Genomic DNA, 26,916 nt, shown 5'->3' with positions numbered 1-26,916 from the left:
TTGTGGAGAATGTATGGCCATCATGTTGAGGTACATCCAGACATAAAATGTGAAAGTATCCTTTCTCATCACAAGAAAATAGACATTTTTAAAAGCAACAACAAAAAACAAACTATTAGGATGTGATTAGCTTATTTAAAGTATACAATTTGGTAACTATATCTGTGAAATTATAAATTATTTTACAGTTTCTCCCTTTCCCCTGCCTACAGCTTCCTTATATTTTATTTTAGCCCCCGCCCCAGCACTTAATACTGATCTGCTGGGTTTATATGGATAGAATCATTGGATAGGGATTCTGTTTAACCAGGTGTTTTCACTTACCCAGATGAATAGGGTTTAAAAGTCATCCTAGTTTCTAAATTGATGTGTGAGATTATATTCTTATAAAATATGTGTCCCACCTGAAAGTCCTGAAGCTATCCTAACCTACGGGCATCACATCCATCAAGACTAGAGTAAGCTTTTTCCTTAGTTTTTGCAAACAAACATTCAGAGACAGTGGACATGGAATAATTTTTAGTAACCTTTGACTAGATCTTTTAAAATTAAAAGCCAATTGTATATGTGGGTGCACAGGTACTTGTGTCCATGCATTTGGAAGTCAGAGGTCAACACTGGGTGTCTTCCTCTGTGTTTTCTTATTTGAGATTGAGTCTCTGTGTAAACCTGGAGCTCACTGCTTAGTTCATTGGCTTCCCCCCATTGCAGCTTCAGGGATCCTCTTGTCTCTGCCCTTCTACCCTGCACCCCATCCTCCCCTGGGGCTACAGATGCGTGCCACCAGGCCTGGCTTATACTAGGTGCTAGAGGCCCAGACTGAAGTGCTTTCATGGGCCTAACTGAGCCATCTTCAAACCCCTGTGTAACTGAATATTTAAAAGGAATAGTCTGTAATTTTTCACTATTAAATATATTTTAGTTTACTGTCGACTTTTGATGACTATCCAGTCAAAAAATTTTCTGTCTAGACCATGAATGGATGAACAATAGTAAAATGGGGACTGGACAGATGAGTCGGTAATGAAGAGCACCAGTACCCACATACAGCTCACAGCCAGCTGTGATTCCAGTCCCCAGAATCTGATGCCCTCTTCTGACCACTGGTGCCAAGCACACACACACATATATGCTCATATACATATATACACACATATATATACACACATTGGTGAAATTCAAATACATATTAAAAATAAAACCAAAAGCTTCCAGTTAAAATCAAACTGATGAAAGGAACTGAATACTTCTCCCAAAGGTCACAAGCTATCATGTCTACTGTCACCACTTCTGTTCAGTGTCAGAGGTTGAACAGCAAAACAACTTACTATCAGCAGATTATCTATATAAAAAAGAAATCTAATGGAAACTTTTGTTTTGTTTGTTTTTATTTGGTTTTTTTGAGACAGGGTTTCTCTGTATAGCCATGGCTGTCCTGGAACTCAGTCTGTAGACCAGGCTGGCCTCAAGCTCAGAAATCTACCTGCCTCTGCCTCCCAGAGTGCTGGGATTACAGGCATGCGCCACCACCTCCCAGCTGGAAACCTATTTTTAAAGGTAATTTAGTATTAAGTGAATGTACAGGTTAGTTACAGTGCACACAGGAAGACTTTGCCTGAAGGATATGTTTATTTGGGGTCAGTAAGATGGCTCAATAGGTAAAGATGCATGCCACCAAGACTGATGGCCTGAGTTCAGTTTCTGGAACCCATACAGTGATGTACAAGGAGGCACAGCAAGGTGACTGCAGACACCTCTGCTCCATGCTGTGCTTAAGGTTTTTATTACAGATGTGAGGACAGCCAGAGGCGTCTGGAAGAGTTCAGAGCATAGAGTTGACCAGCCATGGTAAGGGCTAGGGAAGTGGGAGAGAGGAAGGAATAGTGGAGATAAGGAAGGTGTGTAGCTGGGGTTGGGGGGAGTGGGAATTAGCGCTGGGGACTTTGAGATGTATAAGTACTTGTGAGTAGGAACTGACAGCGTGGAGGCTGGCACGGGCTTTGATGTGCAGCCACAGCATGTCAGTGGAGTCAGAGGTCACAGGAATGACTCCTTTTGGTAGGCAGGATCCCTCTGTGAGCACCAGGCACACACGTGGTTCTCAAACATGCATGAAGGCATAACTCCTATACACACAAAGGATAACATTCTTAAAATGTAAAGACATGTTAGAGGATAGATTTAAAGAGTGGAGAAATCACTGCATAGCCATCTGAAGAAGATGCATTTCAATTTGTAATTCATACCATTTGTAATATCAAATATTAGCTGAAAATAGTTTAGAACCCAAAATGTAAAATTTTAAATTACAAATCTAGAGTAAAATAGTTGATAGCCTATTGGACAAAGATGTTCTGGATAGAACACCAAAAGCATTATATATATATATATATATATATATATATAAAAATTACACACACACACACATATACGTGTATTTGAGACAGGGTTTCTTTATGTAGTCCTGCCTGTCCTAGAACTCAAACTCACAGAGATGTGCTTACCTCTGCATCCTGAGTGCTGGGATTAAAGGCATGCGCCACCATCTCAGGCCCATAAAGTAACATTTTAATATGCTGTTGTGCTGTGTGGTTCAGAGAATGGTGTGTGAGAGTTTATTAACTATAGAGGCACACTAAAATAAAAGAAAGGAGCGAGATAGAGAGGCACTCAGTGGTTAAGAGCACTGACTGCTCCTCCAGAGTTTCTGCAGTTTCCAGCACCCATAGGGTGCCTTGTTCTGTGACTCCAATTCCAAGGGATCTCATGCCATCTTCTGGCCTTTGTGGAAACAAGGAAAGCACATGTGTAGAGACTTACATGCAGACAAAACACCCCTACACATAAAGTAATAAAAATTAATTTAAAAGAATAAGTAATGAGAGAGCAGCTAGACTAGGCATGGTGGCACTTGGGAGACAGAGGCAGGAGGATCGCTGTCAGTTTGAAGCCACCATGGTCTACATAACTTGCATGAGTTTCCAGACAGCCAAGATTAAATAAATAGACCCTGTTTCAGAAAGGAGGGAGAAAGGGAAAGATGGGGGGAGGAGAAGAGGGGGAGGGAAGGAAAACGGAGAACTAAACCTCAAATTAGGTGTTCAAACCCCCCTGCAGAAATGTACTGGGGAAACCTTCAGACAGTAACTAGATTCATAATAGAAAAAAATCCAGATAGGACAGTTTCCTTGGGTGGGGCACGAAATGAAAGAATAAATAGCAACAGAGATAATGTTTTTAAAAAAATATTTTATCTATATGAGAACACTATAGTTGGTTCCAGACACACCAGAAGAGAGCATCAGATACTTTTACAGATGGTTGTGAGCCACCATGTGGTTGCTGGTAATTGAACTTAGGACCTTTGGAAAAGCAGTCAGTGCTCTTAACTGAGCCATCTCCTGTCTTAAAGTCAGAGCCAACATCCAGCAGAAGCCAGCTGGGGAGGCAGCCAATTGGATTCTCAGTTGAACCTTCTCTCTGTAGAAGAGCTCCGGGTGACTGAATGTGTGGTTTTCTCCCCTGCTGTAGACACTATGTCATGGAGAAACATTAGTAACCTCTGTTGAACATGGTTTGCCCCCAAGATGGAATCCTGACCCTTAGGGAGCCCAGGCTATGACTGAACCACAGATCTCTGCCAGCAGGTAAACCTTGCCACAAAGAGCACCAGATTCCTCACAGTGGCATTTTTGGCATCTCCATGGTCCAGGCCACCTTATGTGGAGTAGATACGTTAAGCAGTTTTGCAGTTCTCTTCCCTCCCTGTCACAGAAATTAGGCCAGTCTACCCTCACACAAATCGGAGTTGGAAGACACTGAGACAAAGTGGGTCTCAAATGCTTGGGTCTGAAATGAGGGTGGGGGAAGGACAACCCTGCTTCTAGAAACAGCTTCTTGGTGAACTCAAACCAGTGTAGTTCCTTGTTACTGTATTTCATTAAAATGCAAAACTCCTGTTCTTCCAAAGGCTGTTAAGAAAAGGCAAGCTGTAACCTAGGAGAATGTATTTTCAAGTCAGACTATCTGATAGAAGACTTGATTCTAGAACAAAGAAACAGTCCTTTGTCCAATTTAGAATAAGTAGCTCTTAAAGTCCATTAAGTTTAAGAGAGTGCAAATAATTTGAACACTTAAGGAAAGAAGAGAGATTTTAAATAAACATGTCAACAGATGTTCAACATCTCCCACCACTAGGAATAATTCAAGTCCAAACCATGACAAGGCAGCACCATTTGTTGCCTGATTGGCTGGTACTGTGTGATCTGGCCGTCTCACCAATAAGTGCTTACCCACACAAAGCAGAACCCCATTCATATGAAGACTTGATAGTTGTAGTTACAAAAGCTGAAAATGACTCAGGCCTATCCACTAACAGGCGGGTTAATAAATTTGGCATATCACCCATTAGAATACTACTGTTATTTTAAAGTGAACTATTAGGCTGGGGAGACAGCTCAGTAGGTGAATTTCTTGTCTTGCAAGCCTAAGGAACAGAGTTTGATCACCAGAATTCACACAAGAATGCTAAGTACTGTGCCACACACTTGAATCTAGTGCTGGCGAGACAGGCAGACAGATCCCTGAGGCTGGCTGACCAGCCATTGTAGCCTACCTGGGGAGCTCAGGCCACGAGAGACCCTGTCTGTATACTCAAGAGGTGTTCTTGAGGCTTAGTGTATGGCCTCTGCACATGCATACATGAAATATTGATGTGCACGGTAACATTTTCTATTTTATTTGGGGAGGTGGTCAGACATTTGAAGGCAGGGAAGAAACTATGGTAGAATTAAAATGTTAAGTTTATCTCTTTTAAAAACCATTTTATTGCAGTATCAGATCAAACCCTGGGCATCACATGTCAGCTTGGCAAGAGCTCTACTACTGAGCTACTAACTACTACTACTACCACTAACTACTTCCTAGCCCTAACATTTTTTTTAAGATAGAAAATACTTGAAAGGAGAGATATAAGTATAAAGGAAGCAAAGGTTTCATTACAAAATATAAATGGAAACGTTGAGTCAGCTGAAAAAAAATGTTTTGCAAAGTTAATTGTATCCAGATTTTCACCAAAGACGCCCAGGGCCAAGCCAGAAGTTGGAATCCTGGCTGCCCCAGGATTCTCAGCTGAACTTTCCAAGCCTTAGGGTTCTTTTGCTGGGGTAGCCAACTGAAGATTAGGAAAGTGAGGAGTCAGCAAAGCTGTCATCCTGATAGTGGTAGACCTGATATTTCTCCGTGGCTCCCATGTTCTACCCCATCCACCCCAAACCTAGTGTCCAAGCTTGCGAAATCCTGCTCACCCTGGAGGACCCTAGCCAAGGCCAACTTTTCACGAGCAGAACCATAGATCTCCACCAGGGGGCGCGCCTCACTATATTGAGCACTAGATTCCCCATGCTGGGATTCTGGGCCTCTCCATGGTCCAGAACAGCAGTCCTTCGCCTTGTGGACCGATGCCCATGGCCCTCGTATCTCAGGCTGGGCTTCGGATTTTCTTATCAGTGTTAGGCTCTTGTCCACCCCCTTCTACACAGTTTGTCTTCTGCCCTCACTGTGCCTCTCCACTTAGCCAAAGGGGATTTCCAGAGGCCACTCTCTAGAGCAGGTGTTCCATCATCCAGGAACGCAGACTCCCCTCCCCCATCCCCGCCAGAGATCTTCCCCCTGCTTCTTCCCTTTTTGCACAGCTGAGCCTGCACAGCAGTCTTTGGCTCTTGATTATGGCCTTCCTTTTGACCTCACTGTGCAGGTTACCTCTTACTCCTGCATAGTGAGGTTTTCACTCTTCACTTTGGCCAAGACCTGGTCACCCTTGAGCATGCCCTCTAGAGTCTAGTCTTACACACTGAGCCTTGTTTCTCCGGCCCTGCCTGTCTTCCTTCTAGGAACACCTTTCCTGCCTGTCCCTCTCAGCCTGGGCGTGCTCATCAGTGAGTGCCCAGTTGCATTCCTTCCCCTTTGACCAGCTTTAGAGATCCTACTAGGTCCTCTTTTCTCCCTAGTCCTGGAGGCAAGAGATAGGTTTGCGCGTGTGCGCGCACACACACACATACACACACCTTAGTATCAGCTGTTATGCCTGACCATATTTTCTGGGTAAAACAAACCATTGGTAGATCCCAGCCCCTCACTTAAACCCCATGAGAAACAAAACACAAAACACTGAGTGAGGTGAGGAAGGGCGGGCAGAAATATTCACGTGGTGGTTTGGGACATCAGGTCAACTGGGACACCTCTTTCCTCTTGGCTCAACTGGAAAAGCTTGGAACATGTTGACTCCATCAGTGTGTCCATTTTCCACTGGGTTTCATTTTAAATAATTTAACCACAAAGTGGACAGGTTTGTATACTTAGGGAATTTCAGGGATTATTTTGAGTTTTGTTTTGTTTTGTTGAGACAGGGTTTCTCTGTATGGCCCTGACTATCCTGGAACTTGCTCTGTAGACTAGGCTGGCCTTGAACTCACAGATCTGCTTGCCTCTGACTCCCAAGTGTGGGGATTAAAGGCATGTGCCACCGTGCCCAGCATTTTCTTTTCCGCAAGGTCTCACACCGTATCCCACTCCATTTGCTTAGGGCTAGTTGTCCATGCCATTCTGTTTCTTGCAAAAAGAAATATTGTTGTGCCACTATGTTTTAGATGTGTGCAATGAGAATTATTTTTTCTAAGATCTCAAGTCTGGGCCAGGTAGCTTCTGCCCCATCTATTTCCCTCCTTCTTGTCATGCTTCGCTCTCCCACGGCCACCATCAGCAGCACAGCACGATCCTCTACCTCAACTGCATGCCCTAGGCAGTGCCTCGCAAACGCCTGTCCCCTTGGAGTCTTGGAAAGTGCAGCCCTAGCTCAACAGGTCTGAGATAGAGCTGGAAAATTTTTTTGTTTTTTCTTTTTAGATGTGATCTCATGTAATCCAGTCTGGCTCCCAAGCTAGATATGTAGCCAAGGATGGCCTTGAACTTTTGCTCCTCCTGAGTTCACTTCCCAAGTGCATGGTTACAAACAAGAGCTTCCATGCCAAGTTTCTGTGGTACTAGGGACCAAAACCAAGGCCGCAGGCTGGGCAAACACTCTACTCAAATGAACCACATCCTAGGCCCCCCAGAGTCTATATTTTTTTTAATTTTTATATTTGTGAGTGCTTATATGTCTCTGCACCACATGAGTGCCTGGTGCAGAGGGTCATCTGATACTCTAACTGAAGTGGCAGATGGTTATGATCTGGCATGTAGATTCTGAGGACTGAACCTGGATCCTCTTGCAAGAACAAGTGTGCTTAACTGCTGAGCCATTTCGGCAGCCCCAGTCTATATATCTGAAAAGCTACAGGCTGCCTAGACGCTCTTTCTGGAACCACATGTCAAAAGAGCAAGGCCCTCAAGGACCTCCAGGAGAATTTGAGTTTCTGAGTTGTAGAATATAAGAACCTCTAATTTGGTAAGGACTGCCTGTCTGCATTCCTGTTTCTCTGTGTGTCCCCGCCCCAGAGCAGCAGGTCAAGAAGGCTGGAGATATATTTTGATTGGAGGAGAGGTGAAAAGGCCTCTTTTGTTATCACCTGCATTATGTCCCCTGAATATGGTCTTGGTTAATACCTCCTTATCCTCTTAATTAGAAAGGCCCAAGGTCTCTGGAGTGATGTCCCCCACCAGTGAAACATGGCCCAGACTGAGTCTGTCCCCACCACAGACATCTCTGAAGTCTCAGCGCTCTAGACATCTAGAATCATTTGACTTATCACATCACTAGGCCTGGGCTTCCTCTCTAACAGGAGCCATAGGATTTTCAGTTAAATTGTATTTTCTCCAATCCATTTGGTTTTCTCTTTCTTAGCTTCTTAAAGTGCTCTGGGACTCAAGCCAGCCTGGCCTTAGCATTGGTGAGTGGCTATCCTGCTCCTGATAAAAACAGTCACTGTGTGTGTGTGTGTGTGTGTGTGTGTGTGTGTGTGTGTGTGTGTGTGTGTGTTATGGCATCAGGGGCTAGTTCAGGCACTTCACCTTGCAAGCCAGATGCCCCAAACTTAAGTGTCTTTGTCTTTGTTATATCCAGGTAGAAAAGGAAGTTCAGAAAGACGTATCAGGGTGAGGAATGTAGCTCACTGGCACCAAATAAACCAGGCATGGGAGCACATCTATGTAATCCTAGCCCTTGGGAGTAGGGGCAGGAGGATCAGAAGTTCAAGGTCATCCCCAGCTACTTAGTGAATTTGGGGACAGTCTGAACTACATGAGGTGTGTGTGTGTGTGTGTGTGAGAGAGAGAGAGAGAGAGAGAGAGAGAGAGAGAGAGAGAGAGAGAGAGAGAGAGAGAGAAAGAGAAAGAGAGAGAGACAGACAGACAGACAGACATAAGTCATTCATGGAGCAGGAGTGTGATAGTCCTGGAATTACAGCAGTGGTAACCGTGAAACTTCAGCATCCTGTCTAGCCTTGACACTCAGCCACATTGCAGAGGGAACTGCAGAGAGGACTGGTTTTAGGCACTGAAGCTATTTACCAGTATGAAGATGTCTACCAGGAACACGAGAGTTCCAAAACTGTGGCAGGTTTTGGCCAAAATGAACCATAACTCAAGGTGCATGAGTATTTAGATGGCAGAAGAGTTTTTTCAGCCTAGAGCTTCAGAAGCAATGATTTTAAGGTTAGATATAAAACAGATAAAGAACTGGGAAGCAGCAGGGGTTAGGTAGAGGTTAGGAGTGTGTAGAGACTGAAATCTGGGCCCCAGCTGGAGGCAGATTGTCTAACATGTCTGTCACGTCACTTAGTAACTGATATTCACAGCTTTGTCTGGAAGGCTCAGCAGATAGGTAACCGACCAAACGCCAGGGACATACAGGTGGTCAAAGCTCTTTGGTGGAGCAAGCTGCCGAATCAATCCTGCCCATCCCAGAGCTTTCCTTTTCCCACTCACAGCTTTGCACACATCTCCTGGCACCAGGGTCCAGCCTCGAGCGTCACACAGCTCCTAGAGTTCAGTGTCTGTCTCACTTGGGGCCGTGTGACACACAGCCTTTCACATTTCATCACACCGTCCATTCCGTGTCAACTGTTTAAGGGCTGGGATTCCATACGTGACAGATTTTCTGTGGACACCTAGAGAAACTTAATCTTTTAGCTTCTGAATCAAAAGGCCTTTTGAGCTTATATGATGTTTTTGGAGCCCCAAACATCTTAACTGCTGTTTGGCCTTGCAAAGTACTTTTCATAAAACTAGGCATGGTGGTACAAGTTTTAATCCCAGTACTCTGGGCATAGAGACAATAGGGTCAGAAATTCAAAATCATCCTTAGCTAAATAGTTCAAAGCCATCCTGACTCCATGAGACCCTGTTTCATGCAAAGTATTTTGCAAATAGATACTGACTTTTGATCATAACATGAAAACATTGGGGCTCACTTAACACTGAGGTTCAAAAATGGTGAATTAGCCAAGATGTGGGTGACTGTAACAGACCTGGAGGCTCTGTTACAAAAAAATAAGAGTGTGTAGGGTAGAGTGTGTGCTCATGCACAAAGCCTTGGGTCCAGTGTATACACACACACACACACACACACACACACACACTACCATGATTGGCCTCTTGCCCATTTCTGGGAAGTGAGTGAGGTGAGATCCCCAGCTATCCTGTCAGTAAGACCCATTCCAGAGTGTGTGCTCCTCCAAGGAGAGAGAGAATCCGTGACAAATCCAGACGAGTCCAGGAGTATGTAGGTGGAAATTCTCAGGAAGCCTGAAGCTGGGAGGGCTGAGGTGATGTGACAAAAAGATTCTGCCAGGAAGACCAAGTGATGCTACCACATCCATACGGGTGCTCTCAGCCGTTTGTCCAAGCTCTTGCTCCCGGCTAAACTGGCCTGACAGCAATGTGGCCTAGAAGCCAGACCCCCACTTGTGTTTGTGATTGGGGGCCTGAGGTCTGCTGAAGTTCCACTGCCCCCCTCCCCACGGGGCTCAGGCCCTAGGTCAGGGCTCAACAGACACAAGCAGTAAGATGGGGTTGCCCTTCTATTGGTCCAAGTCCTGAGCGTAGCCTGGGTGAGTCATGGAGGTGAGGAGGCCCACGAGGCTCAGCAGTGTGGAGAAGAGCAGCAGGAAGGAGGCCGCGAAGAGCAGAGCAGGCAGGGCACTGAGCACAAGCAGGAGGAGAGCTGGCAGCAGGTGGCTCCACATCACAGCCACCACCGGCCATAGGGAGCTCAGCAGGTGGGAGCCCGTGGTGAAGAGCGCGTGGCATAGCATCAGTGCCAACAGCAGGTAGAGAGTCCCCTCCAGACCCCATAGCATACGCTGTAGTGGTTGCCGCCAGCCTGATGTATTCCACCACTGGGCCCAGCTCCGAGGTATGTGGCATACCCACCAACGCACCCAGTCCTGACGGATGACCCAGGCCGACCAGGGCACTGCCCGCTGGGGCCCCTCGCCAGCCCCGATGATATCCGTCTCCACTCGTGGCTGCTGCATCACGGCTGGTGCACCTGTGGACAGCGCCAGGCCAGCTGCAGGAGCAGCCCTGGAGATGCCCAGGATCTCTGGATAGGTGAGCATGCAGGGGTTAGGAGGATACCAGCATGGGCAGGGTCGGGCTTTGAACTGGGGCTTAGGACTTACCTTTGGGCAGAGCCACCTAAGTCATGGTGCTTCCTGTTGTGCCTAGGCTGGCTTGGCAGCCAGGTCCCAGTCTCACCCTCGCCCACCCCACCATCCCCAGAGGAGTTCATTATGACCCGGCTGGGGTGGGGCCCAGACAAGAGAGGAGCTACCGCACAAAGTGAGACTCACTTGTGTCCTTTACTTAATGGCCCCTCAGGGGCTGGCAGGAGAGCTTAGCAAGCCTCACGGATACCATTCTCCTTGCTTGTAGGAAGCCTTCCCCACACCTGGCCCTCCTCGGTGGCTGCATCCTACCTCATGGCTGGAGTTGGTTGCTGTAACTTCCCTTGTCTCTTCTTACTTCTCTTACTGCCCTAAGCCTCTGATCTAGTCATCAGATATCCATATTATGGAACTAGAAGGCTCTGAGGTTCAAGCTGAATATAATGGAACATTCTATCCTCACCACACAACCTTACCCTCATGTGGCTCAGGATCGAAGAGAAGAAATCTGAGAGAGCAGATTGGATGGTGTATTTTTAGAAGGCATTCAGCTTTAGGAGGGACATCAGGCCCAAGGATGGATACAGAAAGCTAGGCCCAGCATGGCTAAGGGTATACCAGAGCCTCCCGAGAACAGGCCCAGGCCCAGGAACAGCAGAAGCACTGCATCCTGGGGGCTGAGCAGTCCTGAGACTGTCCCTGTTGGGGAGAGGGGAGCCGCTTGCTGTCCCGGACCTTCACCAGCCCCCTGGCTCTGACCTACTGGGAGAAGTCTGTGTTGTGGCAGGTTGGGGCCTGCGGGCCTGTGGAGAGAGAAAATAGCAGCTTGAGGGACTTGCTCATTTGTCTCTGCTTGTGACACCTACCTGACAGGTGGCACTTACCCATGGAGCAGGTCAAAAACAAAGAAGCTGGTCAGTAACAGGAGCAGCAGGGCAAGGCCAGGTGTTGAGAAGACTGTTCGAATTGTCACTCCTAGTGCCCCAAGCCCTAGGATACTGTCCAGGAGCTGGGCCCGGCTGAAGTCCCAGGGGACACACATAACTCACTGACTCTACTCAGTCCCTCTCCAGTATCCAGACCCCGGGAGGGAGTAGGGAGGGCTTTGGACATGGGTGAGCAGAGCTGGGTCCTGGAGGTTATTAGGAAGACCTAGTGCTGAGAGATCAGGGCTCATGGAAGGAAGGAGGGCCTTGGCAAACACTCAAGGGTGAGTTCAGTGAGTGAGGAACTAGTTTGGGGATCTCCCTCCCTTACTCCCACCCCACATCTTCACCAACCCTCCTCACCTCCTCCCACTTGGGTCGACCATTCTAGATTTGGGCACTCTGGGGCATTGTGACCTATTATCAGGCAGGGCCTTGAATTAAGGACAGGACAACAGTTTGTCTTGCCTCATAAGCCCTGGTGGTCTAGGTGGTGCTTAGCTAGCAAACCAATGTTTTCTGAGAACTGAGACCCACCCACCTGCCTTGCCAACAGTTTTCTGCAGGGGACTTCCCACCGGTTCTGGGATGTCAGGAAAGCATGCTAACACAACAACTGCTTGGCCTTCCACACCTTCCAGAACGTTCTCCAGGATGTCATTCAGTCATTCAGATTTTCTGTAACCAGTTCTCTTCCCTGAGAGTGGGGTAAGGTTTGTGGGGCTTTGATAGTAGTGGAAAAATCAGGTTTGCAACTCTGGGATGCAAAATAAACTTTTCTAGAATGCAACCTAGGTCATGTGACAAGGTGGGGGGGACAAGAGGATCCTATTTGGATGTTTTAAGCACTGCAGTTTTGGAAGATATTATGGTTTCAGCAATGGGACAGAGAGCTGGGTGTGGTGGCATAAATTTTAATTTCAGTGCTCAGAGGGCTGAGGCAGAAATACTGTGAGTTTAAGGCCAAACTGAACCTTATAGCAGGATGCTGCCCAGAGAATTAGAAAAAAACAGAAAGAAAGAAAGAAAGAGAGAGAGAAAGAAAGAAAGAAAGAAAGAAAGAAAGAAAGAAAGAAAGAAAGAAAGAAAGAAAAGAGAAAGAAAGGAAAGAAAGAAGAGAAGAGAAAAGAAAAGAAGGTCTTGAACCTAAGAGTCCTACAACATCATGACCTCAAGTTGTTTTGAAACAGGGTTTCTTCATGTGTTCCAGGCTAACCTAAAACCTTGAAATCACCATGTAATGCAGCTGCCCCATAGCCCTTGGTGATTCCCTACCTCATCCTCCTGAGCACTAGGACTGCAGGCAAGCACCACTATGCCTCGCATAAGATACAAATGAGAAGTTAAAGGCCTCCACCTATGAAATTAAGAATGATCATAGATTAAGTAGATTGGTCACCATCACTTCTTATAATTATTCAATGAGAATAAACTTATTCCCACTGAATCAATGTTTAGGGGCAGCTACAGAGCTACTAATACTAAGTACATGGTCAGTTTGGTGACAAAAGACAAGAGTAGAAATAACAGAAATTTAAATATTCATAATTTGAAGGAAAACTGAAGTGTTTTCATAGTATACAATGAAAGTGACCAGAATATAGTGACCAGAAAAAGGAGAGGTTAAGAGAGAATGATAGAGCAATATGTTGCTTCCCGGGCCACCCACCCTAAGATCCAGGGCAGGTGGTCTTGACACGTTCGGTGTTGATGGACCTGACAGACCATAGAGCCAGTGTCTTTTGTCTTTGATGTCACTCACCAGTTGCCCTTCTGACGGCTTTTGTTTGCTTGGGAACTGTGTTTCCGACATAGATTTGTCTACAGGGACATAGGCTATAGCAGAGGATCTTGCTTTTTGTCTAAGTAAATGAGAAAATTAGCATTCTGGTTTAAAATTGCCAGCTCCACTAGTCTGCTCATTTCCGGTGCAGCCACAGAATTGTCTCCCTGGACTGTGGAATTAAGAGTCAGGTCCTGACTGGTCTACTGAGACAAAATAGTTCATATGCACGGAGTCGAGAGAAGGGTGTGTGACTAAAGATTTAGTGCTCGAAAGGTGCTCTGCATAACTTTCGGGTGAGTTCTACTTAGGGTCTTCTCAGGTTCTTTTTCATTCAACAATCATTTCTAACGTGACCCCCATGTGCCAGGTCTCGCGCTTCTGTTGGGTTCTAACTCCTAAGGCCGACCATGAACTTTTAGACCAATGCTCTGAGAGTCCGAGGTTTTTCTCAGAAGGAAAACAATAGTTAAGGAAGGAGAACAGGGTAGAGGAAAAAGCTAAGCCAGCAGACAGTCTTGTCTGGGCTTCAGCCTCAGCCTGATCACGCAGACAGCTCTGAGGACAGTGACTTGTGCTATAGAGTAGATCCCATCGTATCAGCCATGGAGGACAGGGAAGAGGGAGCTAGAGCTTGGAGAACTGAGTCTCAGTCTGGAAAGCAACGCCTGTCTGCTGAAGGCTTTTGTCTGCAGAGGGAAGCGAGCAGCCACGCTCCATGAGCTGCAGACAGCAGTGGGGCGGGCACGTTGATGGTGAAGGAGGCCCCACTCAGTGAGGAGCCAGCAGCACGGTGGAGCCTGTGCAGTGAGGATTCAACACACCTGGAGTATTCTATCATGTTCATTCAGGAAAACTGCTTGGCTTGGGAGCTGAAGAAAGCTTGGTGGTTAAGAGCACTTCCTACACTTCGAGAGAACTAGAGTTCAGTTCCCATCTCCCATGTCAGGTGGCTCACAACTGCCTGTGTTACAGCTCCAGCTCAATACCCTCTTTGGGCAACCTGCATGCACATGAGTATATGCATTTTTTTAAACTTCAGAATTAGTTGGCTCTTACTGGGCTCCCTAAGGAGCTAGTTTCTAAGTCCTTGATCTATCCTGTTCAGTGTAAGCATCTCTGTTTACACAGAAGTCTTAGACCCCATCAATAGTCTATGTCAGCAATATGATTTTTGTTGGGGACTTAGACCAGAAACTAGGTTTACCTTGGCTTCTAGAGGTTTTAACTCAACTAGCATACACAGTCAACTACACTTGTATGATTGATCTTCCAATAAAATTCTGAGCATCCAGTGACTGACAGCACTTGGCGTACATTATCATGCATATTTCTGCAAGAATAAGTACCGCCTACCTGATTTTATTTTCAGATAAACAACTGGAATCTCACACCCAGTTTTTCCTGTACTCTGCCCCGATGTACATTATTCTGTTGTTGGTTTCAATCTGCCTGCAACTTTTCTTAGTCATATGCCGTGACCGTTAGTGTAACCACGTCTGTGAATTCTGATAAACCATTGAGCAAGAGCAGCTTTGGCATGTGAAGTAGATTCTCCAGAACAGTGTTAATTCATTAACTATGATGGAATCACGAGTTGAGAAGAAGGATGGGGAAAGATTCCCAAATGGCTACTTAGTCACCCAGGCTGAAAATGAAGCAACCCATGATCAGCTAGTGGAGGTCAAAGCTGTCAGTAGAATTTGTCGATGGCAGAGCTAATCCTGGGGGGATTGTTTAGGGACCTGTCCAGAAAGTAGGTTAATAAACAAAACCCCCAGGAAACTAGAAAGATTTCACAAAAATAGAGGAAGAATATTTGAAAGTTAGTTTTAGAAATTTCAAATAGAAAAAAAGATACTGCAAACTTTTTTTTTCTGGGGTAGTGAGCTTTAGCAATGCTATTCAAGGGAGTAGGGCTTCAAGCTCCCCACTTCTTCTGGGGGGGGCCTGGAATGAAAACTGTGACAGGAGATGCTAAGAATGTTGGGGGCTGCGGTGGGGAGGAACTCCCCAGAAGTCAAGGGCCTCTCTCTTGCTCTCTTGTTCTTTCTGGTGGGTGGTACAGGGCTCCTTACTCCTCTGAGGCTACGTGAACCATAATCTTCACCACCCTGCAGCGGAAGCTGAAATCATACCAGGAAATGTGCTTCACAAAGTTCTCATTGAGAACAATGCCAGCCTCAGCATCAGGAGTGAAAGACTTAAAGTCACAAGAAACAGCCTGTTCTTCCTCCTACCGCCCCAAATACCCTGCAGGGCCCTCGGATGCCTGCTTTACTACCTTTTAAAAGCAATTTAAATGTATTTTCTATGTATGGGTGTTCTGCCTGCATGTATGTCAGTATTCCACAGCATGCCTGGTACCTGCAGAGATCAGAAGACTGGCAGCTTTCTCAAGTGGCAGGCCAGATCACAACAGACACATTATGGGCAAGCACATGGAAGGCCATGCCCGTGAGCTTCCTGTTCAGCCCTTTTCCACAGCCTTGATAGTGCCAGTGGATGCAGGGATGATGTTCTGGGCAGCCCCACCACCATCACACCACACTTTCCCAGAGGGGTTGTCCGTGATTATTTTGGATGATGGTGATGTTATATGCTGTGATGATGCAGTTGTCATGGATGACCTTGGCTGGGTGGGTGGGGGGTGGTTACCAGTTGATGGGGCAGGAAGCGTTGCTGACGATCTGGAGTGACTGTCATACTTATGATTCATTCCCATCACAAGCATGGAGGCAACAGTTGAGGGGGCAGAGATGATGACTTTTACCCCTACCCTGGCCTTCATCATGGTGAAGACATCAGTTAACTCCACAGTATACTTGGGGCCAGCATCGTCTCGCCTCACTCGGTGTTGGCAGGATCCTGCTCCAGGAGAATGGAGACTGTCTTCTCATTGATGACAGATTTCCTGTTCTCAGCCTAGACTATTCCAAGGAACTTGCCACGGACAGAATCATACTGGAACATGTAGATCATGCCACTGAGGCGGCAATATCTAGTGTACCAGAGTTAAAGCAGCCCTAGAGCCCAGGTGCCCAATATGGCTAAGTAGGGAGCATCAGAGAGCCTAAATCACTCTCTTAATAAACGATGTGGTGGTCCATGCACACCTGTAATTCTAGCGCTCTTTAGTGGAATCAGGAGGCTCAGACATCCAAGGTCATCCCCCCCCCCCAATACATAGAGATCAGCCTGGGGTGGGTGGGTGGTTTGAAAGAAAGTGGCTGCCATAGGTTGTAAGGAGTGGCATTATTAGGAGGTGTGGCCTTGTTGGGATAGGTTCTTTGCTGAGAAAGTATGTCACTAGGAGTCTGGTTTTGAGGTCTCAGATGCTGAAGCCATGGACGGTGTAGCAGTCTCTTCCTGATGTCTGAAGATCCAGATGTAGAATTTTCAGGTCCCTCTCCCAACACCATTTCTGCCTGTGCACCGCCATGCTTCCTGCCTGATGACAATGGACTAAACCTCTGAACTGTAAGCCAGGCCCGATTAAATGTTTTCCTTTATAGGACTTGCCATGTTCATAGTGTCTCTACACAGCGATAAAAGCCTCACTAAGACACTTAGAATCTATGTGAAATTAGAACTACTGGTGCTTCCCGCATAGAAAAAGATCACACACATATAACCAAAAAGGTGACATGGAACCAGATTTTTTTTATTACTTATATTCTTTAACGTCTCATTTTGAGAGCAAGGCCTGCTATCCTGCTTGTGCCGTCTTTGAGCTCTTCTCCATTCCAGCCTTCCCCTCGTCTAAGAGCTCCTTTGGACAGGTGCCCCACCCGTCCTCCTAGGTTGTTCCCTGAAACATATACTTGCCCTGTGATTGCCAAAGATCCTCCATGTGGCTCTCGGCGATAGAGACCAGGCTCTGTAGGTGACTGGATGTAAACTTGCTGTTGTGTCCCTGGAGTCATGGTCTTTTGACCTCCTGCCTTTGTGTCCCCAAGTACCGAGAGGCCAGGGCCAGAGGCAGTAGCCTGGCAAGATGTGAGTGTAAGGGGATGCCAAGGGGCTCAGGGACGGAGAGGGGCATACAAGAGCTCTGGGGGAGAGTGTGGAAGGAGGGGTAGGGGCTGCCTGAGGTGTCCTGTCGCTGGTACTTCTGCCTTCTTCCTGTTTGAGCTCTCAGACTTGGTTGAGTATAGGGTTTCTTCTGGAAGCCCAGAAGCCCTCTACCTGTTCAGTAGCCTGCAAGTCAAGCAAGCAGCATCTATGGTCTTGCTTATGTGCGCCGACCCTGTGTTCAGAAAGTCTGTGCTTTAAAACATGTCGTGTTAGCTTTTATTGTCAACTTGACACATCAGAGAGGAAAACCTAACTGAGGAACCTCAGAGATGAGATCAGCCTATTCAGGACCGTGTCGACTGCTAACCAGAGCCCACTGTGGGCAGCACCATTCCCTGGACAGGGGTTCTGGCCTAGCTAAGAAAGCTGGCTAAGCAGGCACCTGATAGCTAATCACCTGGGTTTCATCTGGTTTCTGTTTCAAGTTCCTGCGTGAGTTCTGCCGCAACTTCCCCGAACGAGACTGTAATCAGAAATAAATCCTTGCTTTCCCTAAGTTGATTTTTGTCAGTGTATTTTATCATGGCAACTGAAAGGAGAGTAGGACAGAGAGAGAGAGTCAGCCTTAAACTAACTTCTCTGTGCCTCTCTGGGGAGCCGAGCCTAGCACTGCTTCTAGGTGGAAGCACCAAGATGGGACTTGGTCCACGTATGGGTCCTCGGCGATCACCCCCTTCTCAGAGTTCTCTGACCCTCCTTTTGAAGTCTCCCAGGTGGATCAGATGGCAAGGCTTACTCCCGTCGAGGGGCCCCTACGGGAGGTGGTCTCAGGTCAGGTCAGCAGCCCCACGCATTTCCGCCAGGCTCTGGTTCTGATGCCGAAAAGGTGCCAACTGGAGATTTTTCAGTTCATTTACATAGACCATAGCTCCTCTGCCTTTTGCTTAGGGGTCTCAGCCACCTGTGGGCGACACTTCTTGGGGGACTGCAGTGAAGGCAAAGCAAGCACTAGTGGCACTGGCCTTTCTTTAGGGCAGGTGACTCCGGTGTGGGGTCAACCTAGAGGGTTCCTGGGGAGGACAGGTCTGAGAACTCCTGGAGGACGATGAGTGGAACGAGGAGAGAAGGAATCGCACTAAGACTTGGCCTCACGGTTCTTGGCGCCAGCCCTCCGGTTATCAGTTCTGGCTGCCTTCCCTTCCTCAAGTTATGTAACCCCAAAACGTGGCAGCCCAGGGAGGGAAAAAGAGAGGAGGCAGGACTGAGGAAGAAGCGCCGCCCCTCTTTGCACCCAAGGTTTGTCTTTGGGTTTAATTGAGAACCCCTCGCCCCACAGCAACCCTGACCCCCCCACCCCCACTGTTCTCCTGCGGTCTTTCCCGGTTGCCCTACCCACCCCAGTAAGGCATCCGAGGTTCTGGTGGGTTTTCCCCTCAGGTTGTAATTTCCTCTCCAAAGTTCCCAGTTTTGTTACCTTGGCCACGTCAACGAGGGCCCCTGCAAGCTTCAGTTTACTAGCCTGTAAACTGAAGTTTGACTACAATTCAGACCACGTGCAGAGCGCCTTGCATAGGTGCCTGCAGTGGGATGGGCGCGCGCAGTCGGACGGACTGTGCGGTGGCTTTGCAGACTGTGCAGAGCCAGGCAGCGGTGAGGCTGCGACACTGGGTCCCTGGGCCCCAGCCCACTGCCACCCCCCGAGGGGGGGGGTCCTCGCAGATCACCAGAGTCAGCCGCCCCAGCGGGACCTCGCGGCTCTCCGCAGCCCGCCCTCCCCTCTCCTAGGACGTCGGATTCCAGCTAGTGGCTGTGGGCGGGCCGGAGGCTGCAGAGGGGCGTGGGGCGGCGGAGGGCGGGCGGGCAGGAAGGGGCGGGGGGCTCCGCAGCCGGCCGCAGGAAGAAGAGAACCCACCAAGAGCCTCCGTGCAGCGCGCCCGCCGACCCTTCCCGCTATGTGGGGTCTCTTGCTCGCTGTGACCGCCTTTGCTCCTTCCGTCGGGCTGGGGCTGGGGGCGCCCAGCGCCTCAGTGCTGGGCCTGGCTCCGGGCTCAACCCTGACTCCACATAGAAGCGTTGCACAGCCGTCCACAAAGGCAAATGGTGAGCTCTGGGTCCCCTGGTCGGCTGCTGGGCTGGTCAGACCCACTCCCCCAGCTGTGTCCTCAGGCTTGCCCTGTGAACAGGGACGCGCACAGCCCTGTGCAATGGCTGCTGACTCAGCAGCCCCATTCTGCTCAGACCTAGTCAGCAGTCTTAGGGCAGGCCCAGCGGGATGCTGGCTGCCTCAGCTCCAGCCTTCCTTCTTCGCAAATGAAGAAACTGAGGACAGAATCTGGAAAGGTGAAGAGACACCAGTCTAAAAGGGGCAGAGAACGCCTATGCAGGATGATGGTGTTTAAGGCCAGGGACTTGGAGCGGGAGAGACAGGGGGATGAGGCTGTGGAGGAAAGGATCACTGCCTCCTGATGGGCACAGGCAGACTGGCCTCCCAACTTCTTCCTCAGGGTTGGGAACTTTGAGGCCAGCAGGTAGGCCAGGCACCGACTTCAGGACAAGATCCGAGGCCTAGTCTGAAAATTCGGAAGGCTTGGAGGTTGGGGGGTGGGGGTGTAGTATTACGAAGAGGACTGACCAGGCCAAGGCCTGGAAGTTAAAAACTAACTTCAGATCTTCAGAGTGACCAGTCTCTAATGGCTTGACATTGTTCTCCACCCAATCAGAGAGTCAGAGGGGACTCGGGCCAAAGATGTAATTGTGTTAAGAAGGAGGAACTGAAGAAGTGACAAAGAGAGGCAGGTGGGGTTAGGTACCAGACCTTGGGGGCCACGCTAGGATGACAGTAATTGTTGCAGGTGTCCCATATGCTCAGACACCTCGTTGGGTTAACAGACCTTTCCATCTGGGTTTCACGACTTTCTTCTCTCCTCTGGTACATTGTCTCCTGGTTCCCTAGAGACCTCAGAACAGCATGTCCGGCTTCGAGTCATCAAGAAGAAAAAGATCATTGTTAAGAAGCGAAAGAAACTAAGGCAGCCTGGTCCTCTGGTGACTGCCAGGCCTTTGGTGACCACTCACCCAGCAAAGACCCTTACTCTCCCTGTGAAACAAGAACCAGGTATTGCCTTCCCAGGGCCCCTACCTAGCCAATGAACAAGCTTAGACTCAGTTTGCAAGCCTCTCTGGTTACCCTCTATCTAATCCCGTCTCACTGTTCTATCCTTACCACAGGCTGTCCTCCTCTAGGCCTGGAGTCCCTGCGGGTTTCAGATAGCCAGCTGGAGGCCTCCAGCAGCCAGTCCTTTGGTCTTGGAGCACACCGAGGACGGCTCAACATTCAGGTCTGCAGCCCTTGCTCAGTCAGATCTGAGGGGGAGGGAAGGGAAGCGCAGCCTTAGGGCCGTCTCCTCCCCTCCCCCACCCTCGTTCTCCTCTGTGTCCCACCTGGGCTGGATCACCATGACCTTGTGTCCACAGTCAGGTCTGGAGGACGGTGACCTGTACGACGGGGCTTGGTGTGCCGAACAACAAGACACTGCGCCTTGGCTTCAGGTGGATGCTAAGAGCCCCGTCCGCTTCTCGGGGATTGTGACGCAGGGCAGAAACTCTGTGTGGAGGTAAGGCTCATGTTTAGCCTGGATGTTGTTGGTGGCCAGCGGTTGGAAGTGCCGCAGTGGCTCTGCAGGGACACTAATGTTTCTCTGTCTCTGTGGCCAGGTATGACTGGGTCACATCATTCAAGGTTCAGTTCAGCAACGACAGTCAGACCTGGTGGAAGAGTAGGAACAGTACTGGGGAGGACATGGTGAGTGACCCCATAGTGGTTGGGACCAGTTCATTAGGGTACTGCGCTGGGGAGAATCCTCTGCAAATAAAAAGACACACATGCAGACTCCAGGCGGAAGCTGGAGGTTTTTACAGTGCCGAGGCTCAAATCCAGGGCTTTGTACTTTCACAGGAAGTCATTTACCAAGCACTAGCTCCTTTGGCATAGTACCGCGTTAATTCCACCATGGGGTAGGTGCCGCATCTCCTTTCTGGGGCACCCCTTCTGACCATGAGCCTCAGGGTTATTGACTTCTCGCCTGTTCGTGGCTCTGGTTTTCCATCTCATGGACTTCCTTGGTACAAGACTCCAGACTGGGTATGTTGTTTTAATGAGCCGAGACCATGGCAGAAAACATAGCTGTCCAGGGTTGCCCGCTGGCAGGAGCTGTGGAAATGGGGGTCCATGTCGCCAGCTGCACCCACCAGGGAGGGTAGGCTTGTGCGTGTGAGAACCTTAATTCCTTCCCCGGATCTTGAGCCAGCAGCAGGTCTGAGCAGCTTCAGCAAGGCATTCCGTACCTCCAGGTATTTCCTGCCAATTCAGACGCCGAGACTCCAGTGCTGAACCTTCTTCCAGAGCCTCAGGTGGCTCGATTCATTCGCCTGCTGCCTCAGACCTGGTTCCGGGAAGGTGCGCCTTGCCTCCGGGCAGAGATCCTGGCCTGTCCAGTCTCAGGTGGGCAGCCGGGCAAAGGCTGTATGGGCAGGGCCTGATTTCAGGGGCATCCTTTACTATGAACTGACCTTTTTTTTTTTTTTTTTTTTTTTTAATATGGAACTCACTTTCTGCCAGATCCTAATGACCTGTTCCCTGAGGCCAATAAACTAGGATCTTCTGACTCTTTGGACTTCCGGCATCACAATTATAAAGCTATGAGGAAGGTCAGATGCAACTCCTGAGACCCTGGAAGGAGACCTACCTGTCTCCTTCCCACCAGGGCAAACTGGCTATGACTACCCATGCGTCCCCTGTCTCTGTGTCCCCCATTCTCCTACTTCTCTCGATCCCTAAGTTCTGTTCCAATTACCCTTGTTGTTTTTTGCCCCACCCCCACCCCCATACCGCCCCCCCCCACCCCAGCTCCTGCGCCTTTTCTGGATCATACTATGTTGTTCCCATCTGCGTGGATCTGTAAGTCTTTCCGTGGTTGCACATGGTCGGTGTGTAACTGCCTTGTGCTCCTCTCTACCCAGCTGATGAAACAGGTGAATGAGCAATGCCCCAACATCACCCGCATCTACAGCATCGGGAAGAGCCACCAGGGTCTCAAGCTGTATGTGATGGAAATGTCAGACCATCCTGGGGAGCATGAGCTGGGTACTGCTTGATGGCATGGGAAGGGGTGGGCACAGGGCAGGCTCTGGTGTGAGCTTACTCTAAGCCTCTGTGTGTTTCCAGGAGAGCCCGAGGTCCGCTATGTGGCTGGTATGCATGGGAATGAGGCTCTGGGGCGGGAGCTGCTTCTGCTATTGATGCAGTTCTTATGTCATGAGTTCCTGCGAGGGGACCCTCGAGTGACTCGGCTGCTCACTGAGACACGAATTCATCTGTTGCCCTCCATGAATCCTGATGGTTATGAGACTGCCTACCACAGGGTAGGCCACCTGGCATGAGGGCCATCCTGTCTCTTCTGTGTGGTACCCAGAGCTTGCTTGACTTGAATAAGGCCCTTTCTTGGCAGGGCTCAGAGCTGGTGGGCTGGGCAGAGGGCCGCTGGACCTACCAGGGCATTGACCTTAACCACAATTTTGCTGACCTCAACACACAACTGTGGTATGCAGAGGATGATGGACTGGTTCCACACACTGTCCCCAACCATCACCTGCCACTGCCTGCCTACTATACATTGCCCAATGCCACTGTGAGTATTCTGGGGCAGTGGTGGAAGGCCACCCAAGGGCCCCAGGTCTCTGTGTGCAGACCACCCTCTCTTCCCGTCATCTAGGTGGCTCCTGAAACATGGGCAGTGATCAAATGGATGAAGCGCATTCCGTTTGTGCTGAGTGCCAACCTCCATGGGGGTGAGCTTGTGGTGTCCTATCCTTTCGACATGACTCGGACCCCGTGGGCTGCTCGTGAACTCACTCCCACGCCGGACGATGCTGTCTTCCGCTGGCTCAGCACTGTCTATGCTGGCACGAATAGGGCCATGCAGGACACCGATCGCCGACCTTGTCATAGCCAGGACTTCTCCTTGCATGGCAATGTCATCAATGGAGCCGACTGGCACACAGTTCCCGGGAGTATGTGCCTGTGTGGCATTAGTCCTGTCTCCATAACTACCTATCCCATAATAGTCTTTTGTGATGTATAGTACTTACCGTCAGTCCCTACCCTGGGTGTCTCTCAAGAGCACTGGGAAAGTGGGGCCCCTGTCTACCCACTTAACACTCCAGTGTCTTTGGTATCCCCAGGCATGAACGACTTCAGCTACCTACACACCAATTGCTTTGAGGTCACAGTGGAGCTGTCCTGTGACAAGTTCCCTCATGAGAAGGAGCTGCCTCAGGAGTGGGAAAACAACAGAGATGCCCTTCTCACCTACCTGGAGCAGGTGGGATCTAAGTCCCACTTCCTAGCCTCCCTGAATTATTCCTGGTGGGCCTAGGAGTTGTGCCTTAAAGAACTGGAGCACCAGCCATCTTAACTGGCATCAGATTTCCATGACGTTGTAGGCCACGTGTGACATCCGATTGGAATGATCTAGGACAGGAAGTACCATTTGCTAGTAGTGTGGTTTCAGATGTTATTAGCCAATGGAACTAGAAGCAACTTGAGGCTAAGGGGTGGTCCCTAGAATTGTCACAAGCCTGTCATTGTCAGGATAGTGTTTCTCAGAAAAGACATTAGTCAGATGGGAAAACTGCTTTGGCATAAAATGTTACATTCCTCAGGGACAAAGATTCCTATGAGTGGTTCTATAATAATAGCATCCATGGCTTCTATAAAAGACATCTGCCCGGGGTGAGATGGCTCAGGAGGTAAAATCCCTGCTAAGCAGGCTAACAACTCAAGTCCAAACCCTGGAACATACGTCGTGGGAGGAGAGAATGGTGTGATCCTCTGATCTCCACACACTTGCCATGGCATGTGTGTACCCACATACAAATATAGGCACACACAAACACATGTAAAAGAAGCTTGACATTCAGATCCCAGCACCCATGTAAGACGCTGAGCATCCCCATAAATACCTGGAACCCCAGCTCTGAGTTGGGTAAAGAATTGCTGAGCTATATTGGCTTCCAGCCTGGTGAAGTGTGCACTCCAGGTTCAAGGATAGACCTTGCCTTATAGAAATAGAATATCTTGAGCCTTTTCTGGCCTCCAGACACATGTGCATGCACATACACACACACACACACACACACACACACACAGAGAGAGAGAGAGAGAGAGAGAGAGAGAGAGAGAGAGAGAGAGAGAGAGAGACCTAATAACAGTACTGCCATACTACAGAAAGCCCAACGATCGGGTATAAGTTAGCAATTAGGAGATAATTTTAATACAACAATTTTCACCTAGGAGTGTACCAAACTGCCACCTTATCAGGCTTACCGGGCATCAGCCAGAAAGTTAGTGAAGTCACTCTTACACAAAGGAAAGGCATCTTTAAATTTTTTGTTTGTTGTTTGCTTCTAAGACAGAAGTCTCACCATATAGCCTAGACTAGTTTCAAACTTGAAATCTTACATCCACCTCAAGGTTTTGATAAGTTTTTCTACTGACTGAAGTGGCCTCCACCTGTAGTTCCAGAACTTGAGAAGTGAAGGCAACAGAAGCAGGCTCAGGGATAGCCTGGACTACATAGAGAGACTTTGCCTCAAAACAAATATTTTCAAACATTAGGCAAAGCTCAGGGAATCTGGAGGAAGAGGGGAAGGAACGACTGTGGGAGCAGAGAGGTCAAGAACACAACGAGAAACACAATCTTAACCTGGGCTCCTGTGCGCTCACAGAAACCAAACCGACACCCGGGAAGCCTGAAGGGATCTGACCTCGACCCTCTGCATGTGTGTTGTGCTTGTGTAGCTTGGTGCTCTTGTGGAAATCCTAACAGTGGGAGCAGGGGCTGGCTCTGAACTGCCTGCTTTGGGGACCATTTCTTCTCCTGTTGGGCTGTCTTGTGTAGCCTTAATCTGAGGGGAGGTGCCTAGTCTTACTGTAAATTGATAAGCCATGTTTGATATCCCTGGGATGCCTGTCCCTTTCTGGAGGGAAAGAGGAGTGGATGGGGGTGGGAGGAACTGCAGTCAGGATGTAATATATGAGAGAAGAATAAATTAAAGAAAAAAATTTAAATCCCCTTTGCTCTACAGGTGCGCATGGGCATTACCGGAGTCGTCCGGGACAAAGACACGGAGCTCGGGATTGCGGACGCGGTCATTGCGGTGGAGGGCATTAATCACGATGTGACCACAGGTGTGTGTGGCAGAGAGAGGAGCTGGGGCCTTTCCACTGGTCACGAGTTGAAGATCTTTGAACCCCAGCCTGACCTCACCCTTTTCCTCCTCTCAGCTTGGGGTGGAGATTACTGGCGGCTGCTGACACCTGGGGACTACGTGGTGACAGCCAGTGCTGAGGGTTACCATACAGCTAAACAACACTGCCAGGTCACCTTTGAAGAGGGCCCTGTTCCCTGCAACTTTCTACTCACCAAGACTCCCAAACAGAGGCTTAGAGAACTGTTGGCAGCAGGAGCGAAGTTGCCCCCAGACCTTCGGAGGAGGCTAGAACGGCTGAGGGGACAGAAGTAACTGCCTTCAGCTAAAGAGAGTCACATCTTGGACAGGCTGGACCTGTCCAGAACTGAAGGGGGAGGGGAAGGAGGGAGGGACAGGGTGGAAGAGGTGCTCTGGCTTATTAAAGCTTCCTGGTGCCTGATATTCCTCTCAAGTTCCGTGCACTCGTGCAAAGACGATCACCTGAGCCCTTGTAGCTGAGGCTCGGCAGAGCGCCTCATTTCTGCCTATTATTTTCTGTCGCAGGTGCTACTGCATTCTCTGAGCATCTGCTTGGTGCCAGTGTGCAAGCAATGCCTGTACCCAGCCCCCAGTTAGGGGAAACTGGTTAATACACGGAGAGGCATGCAGGGTGGAAGGCAGTTTGGTAGTTCAGATGGGGGGGGGTCACACTCACACACACATGGGGAAAATGCAGGTCTGCAGGGACACAAGCAGTCAGTCAAGGATGCAGTAGAGGTGGTTTAGGAAATCAGGTGAACATGGACCAGGCATAGAATCATAGACAAGGGACCAAAGATCAGTCAAAAGCATTTGAATTAACTTCATCAGCTATTTAGAGATTTCCCCAAAATGATAGGCTTTGATTAGTTTCTTTCCCACTAAAGGAGGAATTATATGAACCTTTGTCTTGCCAAGAAAACAACCCATTCCAATGACTGCATACTAAAAAATTTAATTTCATTTTCAGTATAAAGATATTGAAACAACTAGGTGAGAAAAAAGGGGATTTCACTGAGAAAGCAGGAAGTTAACACTTATTTACTGTTGTTGTTATTTAATTTTTTAAATTTATTTAGTGTGGGTAGCATGTGGAGATCAGAGGATAACTTCTGGGAGCAGTTCTCTCCTACTAGGTGGACTTCAGGAGCCAAAGGTCATCAAGCTTGCTACCTGACGAGCTGTCTTGCCTGTCCCTGCTTTGGTGTTTATAAATCTGTATTTGGCTTTGTTGATGCTTATCTAACTAACTTAGCTGACAAGGAAATTTATAAAATGTAGGTAAAGCTCTTAGCCC

The 26,916-nt window shown here is 48.7% G+C and overlaps 3 protein-coding genes across 4 annotated transcripts; 1 reads left to right on the top strand and 2 right to left on the bottom strand.

Annotated features, from left to right (window-relative positions):
* Nucleotides 1–9,952: 9,952 nt before the first annotated feature.
* Tmem239 (transmembrane protein 239) lies at nucleotides 9,953–10,496 on the bottom strand. Its single transcript, XM_052181485.1, has one exon. The coding sequence runs from the start codon at nucleotides 10,470–10,472 to the stop codon at nucleotides 10,017–10,019; it is 456 nt and encodes a 151-aa protein (XP_052037445.1). The 5' UTR covers nucleotides 10,473–10,496; the 3' UTR covers nucleotides 9,953–10,016.
* Nucleotides 10,497–11,169: 673 nt separating this feature from the next.
* C5H20orf141 (chromosome 5 C20orf141 homolog) lies at nucleotides 11,170–11,698 on the bottom strand. The gene is made up of 2 exons (XM_052181484.1): nucleotides 11,489–11,698; nucleotides 11,170–11,407 (listed from the first exon to the last, which is right to left on the bottom strand). The coding sequence occupies exons 1-2, from the start codon at nucleotides 11,644–11,646 to the stop codon at nucleotides 11,170–11,172; spliced, it is 396 nt and encodes a 131-aa protein (XP_052037444.1). The 5' UTR covers nucleotides 11,647–11,698.
* Nucleotides 11,699–19,207: 7,509 nt separating this feature from the next.
* Nucleotides 19,208–25,992, top strand: Cpxm1 (carboxypeptidase X, M14 family member 1). 2 transcript variants are annotated; one of them, XM_052183617.1, is made up of 14 exons: nucleotides 19,208–19,430; nucleotides 20,284–20,445; nucleotides 20,559–20,668; nucleotides 20,805–20,944; nucleotides 21,045–21,132; nucleotides 21,681–21,831; nucleotides 21,949–22,037; nucleotides 22,350–22,473; nucleotides 22,555–22,751; nucleotides 22,838–23,017; nucleotides 23,102–23,399; nucleotides 23,571–23,710; nucleotides 25,476–25,578; nucleotides 25,675–25,992. In XM_052183617.1, exons 1-14 carry the CDS (start codon nucleotides 19,283–19,285, stop codon nucleotides 25,911–25,913), a joined length of 2,169 nt encoding a protein of 722 aa, XP_052039577.1. In that variant the 5' UTR covers nucleotides 19,208–19,282; the 3' UTR covers nucleotides 25,914–25,992. The 2 variants fall into 2 exon arrangements, with proteins under 2 accessions (XP_052039577.1, XP_052039578.1); XM_052183618.1 differs by lacking the exon at nucleotides 23,571–23,710 and having other exon boundaries at nucleotides 25,675–25,769.
* Nucleotides 25,993–26,916: the final 924 nt, after the last annotated feature.

The sequence above is a fragment of the Apodemus sylvaticus genome, chromosome 5 (assembly GCF_947179515.1).
Source record: "Apodemus sylvaticus chromosome 5, mApoSyl1.1, whole genome shotgun sequence".
Classification (NCBI taxonomy): Eukaryota; Metazoa; Chordata; class Mammalia; order Rodentia; family Muridae; genus Apodemus; species Apodemus sylvaticus.
The sequence above is the reverse complement of the archived record's forward strand: the minus strand, read 5'-3'. Positions and strand labels throughout refer to the sequence as shown.

Excerpts from the sequence above, each read along its gene's own strand:
- Tmem239 (XM_052181485.1), bottom strand. The coding sequence starts at position 10,472 with ATGCAGCAGCCACGAGTGGAGACGGATATCATCGGGGCTGGCGAGGGG.
- Cpxm1 (XM_052183617.1), top strand. The coding sequence starts at position 19,283 with ATGTGGGGTCTCTTGCTCGCTGTGACCGCCTTTGCTCCTTCCGTCGGG. Across the intron at positions 22,474-22,554 it reads TCCTGGGGAGCATGAGCTGG|GAGAGCCCGAGGTCCGCTAT; the intron begins GTACTGCTTGAT and ends GTGTGTTTCCAG. Across the intron at positions 23,018-23,101 it reads ATACATTGCCCAATGCCACT|GTGGCTCCTGAAACATGGGC; the intron begins GTGAGTATTCTG and ends CCCGTCATCTAG.
- C5H20orf141 (XM_052181484.1), bottom strand. The coding sequence starts at position 11,646 with ATGTGTGTCCCCTGGGACTTCAGCCGGGCCCAGCTCCTGGACAGTATC. Across the intron at positions 11,408-11,488 it reads GTTTTTGACCTGCTCCATGG|GCCCGCAGGCCCCAACCTGC; the intron begins GTAAGTGCCACC and ends CTCTCTCCACAG.